General features: G+C 54.3%; 2 protein-coding genes across 2 annotated transcripts; both read left to right on the top strand.

Annotated features, from left to right (window-relative positions):
- Positions 1-1,496: 1,496 nt before the first annotated feature.
- On the top strand, positions 1,497-3,227 carry DQ04_05311040 (starmaker; the record flags this gene model as incomplete). Its single annotated transcript, XM_009314113.1, has 1 exon — positions 1,497-3,227. The coding sequence occupies one exon, from the start codon at positions 1,497-1,499 to the stop codon at positions 3,225-3,227; it is 1,731 nt and encodes a 576-aa protein (XP_009312388.1).
- A 1,732-nt stretch (positions 3,228-4,959) lies between these two features.
- Positions 4,960-5,805, top strand: DQ04_05311030 (hypothetical protein; the record flags this gene model as incomplete). Its single annotated transcript, XM_009314112.1, has 1 exon — positions 4,960-5,805. The coding sequence occupies one exon, from the start codon at positions 4,960-4,962 to the stop codon at positions 5,803-5,805; it is 846 nt and encodes a 281-aa protein (XP_009312387.1).
- Between the last annotated feature and the right edge of the window lie 156 nt (positions 5,806-5,961).

The following is a 5,961-nucleotide window of genomic DNA, read 5'->3' as shown; positions in this document are numbered from 1 at the left end:
GGTGGTGGTGGTGCTTCCCTTGTTGGTATTTTGGCTTCTTTTGCGGGGGGGGAGATGCACGCCTCCCTCTGCTGTGTGAGTGGGTGGGTGCCTGCTTGCTTCGCACTGTTGTTGTTGGCGTGGTGTTTGGGCTCTTGGGGGATGTGCGGCCACGCGCGCAGGTTTGTGGATGGGCAAAGTGGGTCGGGCGAGCATGTCTGGGCGGCGCTCGATAACACGCTTGGCAAACAAACACAAGGAAAGCAAACGAAGGAAGCAAACAACAAAAAAACATGAGAGCGTGGTGTGCGGCACACAGGGCACAAGGAAAGAGGGATAGGGCGCAGAGAAGAAGAGGGACAAAAAATGATGGATGGAGAGGAGGGAGAGCCTGTATTGGTGTGTGGGTGTGTGTGGAGTGGTGACGGCGCCAGCGACTATAATAACACTAATAAAAGTAATGGAAGGGGCATGCGAGGTGTGGGGTGGCCAACAGAGTGGCTGAAATAAGAGCCGCAGCTGCTGCTGCTACATGTGTGTGGCGCAATGGGCTTTGAAGGACTTAAGTGTGAGGAGGACGGTGCTCGGTGTTAAGGAGGTGGGGGAGGAAAAGAAAAATATACGCATTTTGACTGGGTGGGAGACAAGGACGACGGAGGAAAAGAAAAAGGAAAAAATGAGCTTGGCAAACAAGGCGAATAAGTGACTGACGTGAGAGGGGAATACAAATCGTTTGGCGCAAGAATAATAGATCTACGAGAACCTCACGTTTCTCTAGAAATTTTTAATTATATGTCTTTCTGCGTGCGTGCGTTTGTGTGTGTGTGTGTGTGTGTGTGTGTGCAACATCCCTCATTGAATGTTGCTCATCATGTCCCGTGCTGTGGGCGCTTGAAAGGTTCGTTGTGGCGATGCTCTTACCGCATCGTGTTTCTTCTTCTACACATCCACCTTCGCCTCTTCCTGTGGCTGCGGCTGTTGATGGTGGTATGCTCTTTCTCTCTTCTTCAGTATGCCGTGCCACTACAAGCGCATACATACACACACACACTCTCTCTCTCTCTTTCTCGGGATATATAAGTTATTTCTCTCCTCTGCAGTCACTGAGTCAGCACAGGCCAGCGTTTTCTATCCCTATTGTCACCCACGCACTCATTCAATCATTCATTCGTTTTGGTTTGTGCGTGTTTCAGGTCACGTCGTTTCTAAAGCCTTTTATTATTATTATTATTACTATTGCTCATCTTCCGGTGCATGTGTGTGTGTGTGTATTTGTGCACGTGCGTGCTTGTTTTTGTGCCTTCTGCTGGTTCTCCTTGCTCTCCATGTGCCGTGCGCGGCGTGGTGAGAGGGCACTCCAACACTCTCCTCTCTCGTCCCTGACGTCTTGCTGCCCGCTTAGGTAACGTGCGTGCCATTCCACACCGCGGGATATTCGCACAAACGCACACAACGTATAGAAGGAAAGGCAAGAATCACACAGCACAGGCACCCGTTCCGTCACACTTGCACGTGCGATGTCGAAGGCGCTTCCGCCCATCACGACGGCGTCGCGCGGCCGCCAGTTACAGCAGCCCACCCCACTCTCGCCCACGGACGGGCAGTACCAGCTCACCACGACAATGAAACAGCGCTCCACCAGCCGCCGCGTTGGCGTGGAGGTGGAGTTCTCGCTCGGACCTGTGCAGGAGCGCTACCTGCCGCCGTACAACGACCTTGATGACCCGCACCTCGCGCCGTACTGGGCGCGCCGGGAGATGATGATCCGGGAGGCCGCCGAGCGCCGCCACGAGATGCAACGACAGCGACGGCTGGAGCGGCAGCGGCGTGAAGCAGCGCGGCGGAGGTTTGAGCAGCGCCGCCAGCGCGAGCTGGAGGAACTCTCTGCGCGCAAGGGCTACCTCACGCAGCGCCGGGCTGCAGAGGAAGAAGAGGAGGAGGACGCCCACCACACACGCCACACTGCGGACGGCCAACACGGCGTGAAGAAGCAACATCCCCATCCACCGCCAAGCAAAGGTGCCGCTGGTGACCAGCGAAGGCGGCGGCGCTACGAGGCGGCCGCATGGACATCTTCTTCGGGCTCTGCTGCTGCCGATAACGGCAGGNCCCGCCGATCTTCGCCACAAGCGCCCGTGAAGGAGGCGGCAGCAGCGGCACCACCACCACAAGCAGCAGCAGCAGCAACAGCAGCAGAAAAGCCTGCAGAAGAGAAAAAGTCACCCGCGATGTTGCCCTTATCATCCAGCTTGTCTTCGCCCTCATCATCACATCGGGAGTGGCACGAAGAGGCAGAAAAACCGGTGGAAAATATGACAGTTGCGCAGCAACAGCCCGAGACGAAGGCGGAGGCGCCGAGCGATTCGTCGTCTGCGGCTTCTCGTTCCTCATCTTCGTCGTCGTCGTCGTCATCATCGTCGTCGCCGGTACGGGATGAGCAGGGTAGGGAACCCCATCGGGTAAAGGACACAAGGTCAGACGAGGGCCAGAGTGACGACAATGCCTCTGACAAGCCGCCCCGGTCCGAAGAAAACTCACCGAAGCCTGCGGATGCTGATCCGAAGATGGATGCCGCTTCCGACGATGAATACAGGGATGATGACTTCGAGGCATCCGAGGCGTCAGAAAAGGAGCTCGATGAGCCGGACGCCAAGCCGCTCGATGCAGAGGGTGTGGAGGAGCCGGAGCAGCACTCCGATGAATACAAGGATGATGACTTTGAGGCATCTGAACCATCACCCAAGAGGGAGGAGCCCGTGGAATCACTGCACGCTGAAGCGGAAAAGGAGGCGGAGGAGTCGGAGCAACACTCTGAGGAATCCAAGAATGATGAATACAAGGATGATGACTTTGAGGCATCCGAGCCATCACCCAAGGAGGAAGCAGTTGTGAATCCTCCGAATGCGCAAGCAGATGAGTATGTTGATGACTTCGAGTCACCCGCACAAGCAGCGAAGGAAGACGTCTCTACGAAAGACACCGGCTCCAGCAAGAGCAGTAGAAGAAGCAGTGGCAGCTCCACTGCAGTGAAGAGTGAGACGCCGGCCTCGACACACGAATTGGATGAGGTGCCTGAAGTGGCAACAGGCAGCCAAAACAATAATGCTGTGGACGACCTTGTGAAGACGGCGTCCTCTGCCTCCAGCTCATCGTCGCCCTCCTCTGCTTCCGTGAGTGACGCGAAGGAGCTCAGCGAGTCTGACGTGGCGAAGACAGAGGAGGTGGCTAATGAAGACGACGAGTTGTAGGCAGTAACATTCTGCTCGCGTACAGAAGAGGTGGGGTAAGGGGTACGGATCGGTGTTAATGTTGATGTCGCGGGCCGCACCGGTGCAGTAGCGGCAACAGCAGCGTATACCGATGAGAATTCAGTACGACGCGATTTGAACAGGAATTGAGGATGAGGGAGGGTACGCATGAATGTGGATTTGCCACGAAATGAGAGCTGCAGGTAATAAGGCACGAGAAAATGGGAGATTGAGGGAAGTGGATAGCACCACCCCGCAGATGCTAAGTGCTGCATGATCTCGCGCCTCTTTCCTATCTTTGTGGGGTGCCGGTTCGTTTCGGTTTCCTGCATGCTTGCTCGTGACTATCTGCTGTGTGTGTGTGTGTGTGTGTGTGTTCTGTTTTCGTTGTTACTTTTCCAGGAAGGGACAGGGGTGTGTTGGAGGAAGACACAATTGGAAACTGGTTGAAACGAGAATGATATATATATATATATATATATATATATTATTGGTAGCAACAGAACCGAGAACGAAGCGAATAATGCGAGGGGAATGGGGGTGCAGTAGAGAAGGCATCGGTCACAATACATATTTCTCCTTTTAGTTTCACATACGCGCACTCATGGACAATTACTCAGACACCCGCCACGATCATCCATCACTCTTATAATGCGTGCGTCTGTCTGTATTCAAGCAACATATGTAAATGTACGTGTTTCTCTGCATGGTAGCAGTACCTGCAGCAGAAGTTGGAGGGAGGCGCATTATGTTGAAATCAGCAGGTATGTATATAGTTGGAAGGAAGAGGGAAAGGCCGAGCGTGACAAGGAAAAGATATTTAAAACAGATGTGCGCGCGACGGCGATGGTGGTGATAGGGGTAGTAGTGGAACTGACTTGTAAACAGTTTTGCAATGCGTAAAGAGGGCCACGGGATTAGTTATGGGGAAAGAAGCAACTTAAACGTCGTTGTCTTCCAATGACATAAGATGAAAGGAAAGAAGACAATCCAGCTCCGAGGGAAAACAAAGCAAACAAAAGATATATATATATATATGCTTTGCCCCGTTTCACTCAGCCCCCATCACACCACCCACGTTGCAGCATCTCCACACACCGAGATGTTTTGTTTTTTGCTCGTTTGCCATCGATGGACCCACACGCGGACGGGGCGCGAGGTGGACACGTACGCAGGTGTATTTGATTACTGTGGCCGGTGTCCGCTCGTCCTGCCTCGTGGCGCCAGTGAGCAAGTGAGATCCTTGACGCACAACAGCAATGGAGAAGATAATGCCAGTGCGAAGGACTATGCCTGCTTGAAAAAGAGATAATGTACCAGTCTGTTATGCCCAGCCTTGCCTTCTTTCCTCTTTCTATCTGTCTATCTATATGTCTTACCCTGTCTGTGTGTATTCTTCTGTTTTTTTTTTTCTGCTTTAGTAGCATCAGCAGCGGGGTGTTTCTGTGAGCAGTTCATTGTGATCGCAAGTGGAGAAAAGGGAAAGTAAGGCTCCACTGCTGCGGCGAGTAGAGCAGAACAGACAACGAAAAACGGCAACCCGGTAGCAGCAGCGACAACAGCAACATTAACAGCAATAGGCGGAGAGAGGTCGGAGGAGAGAAAGGTGTTTCCATCTGTTTGTTGCTCCTTTTTTTCACACAGGTATAGTTGCGCACACACGGCTGGGGCGCCGCTTACGCCTTGGCTTCTTGTTTAGTACTGAAACACACGGCACCCACTCACCGGAAGCATGAGCGACGGACAACGAGATGCACCTGCAGTTGAGGGCGGGAGCGCGAAGGTTCTGGAGGGTATTCACCGCCGTCGGGAGAAGCTCGAGCTCTACCAGTCGCACTCGCACAAGATGAAGTCACTCATGATGAACAGTGCTGGAATCCGCAGTGGGATGAGCACAAAGAACGAACGCGCGTTGAACCCCATCTGGACGAACTTCCCAACGCGCTGCGTCAAGCCGATTCGCTCAGTGGAGGAGATGCGGGAAAAGCTGCAGTACTTCTCCCGGAGCAACGACGTAATGGTTGTGCGGTACCACCAGAACAACTGCACCGCGTGCAACGCCGTCGACAAGAGCTTCGAGTTCCTCTGCCACCAGAGCGCCGAACGCATGCCAAACCTCAGGTTCTACGACGTGAACAAGGACGAGACGCCGGAGCTCGCGCGTAACCTCGTGCGGTTCCCGCAGGTAAAGGGTTACAGCGGCGGTCATTGGACGGATCTCGAGTTTAAGCCACCGGCCGCCTTCCGCGAGGAGCTCTACAGCGCCGTCGAGCATGAGGTGGAAAAGCGCAAGAACGCCGGTCGCCCCGTCACGGCGCTTGAGGCGGAGGAGATGTACTTCTCTGCCGCCGGGCCGTCGATGCTGGAGGTGCTCGAGGAGTCTGTCGTGAATTTCTACGCCAAGTCGCAGGTGCGGCTGCACAACTACTGGAAACAGGTGTCGGTGCGGCGCGCGTGGTTCTTCCGTAAGTTCATCGAGCCGAAGGTTGACGAGCAGGTGCGGGACGAGTGGAGGCTGAAGTCGCTCTTCGGCGAGAAGCTCGTCTACGGCCCCGACCCCAAGCTGGAGGATTTCTAGGTGGGAAGGAGGAGAGACTCTGTGTGTGGGCGTATGTGTGTGTGTGTGTGTTGGGTGGGGGGTCTGTAGGTATGCGGCAAAGAGGAATACAAATGTCGTAGGTGTGTGAGGGACGCTGCCGTTGTGCGTTATCTCCCTCACCTCATTTTTTTTTTT

This window comes from Trypanosoma grayi (assembly GCF_000691245.1).
Source record: "Trypanosoma grayi strain ANR4 Tgr_531_V1, whole genome shotgun sequence".
Taxonomy (NCBI): Eukaryota; Euglenozoa; class Kinetoplastea; order Trypanosomatida; family Trypanosomatidae; genus Trypanosoma; species Trypanosoma grayi.
This window is presented reverse-complemented; position numbering and strand designations above follow the sequence as displayed.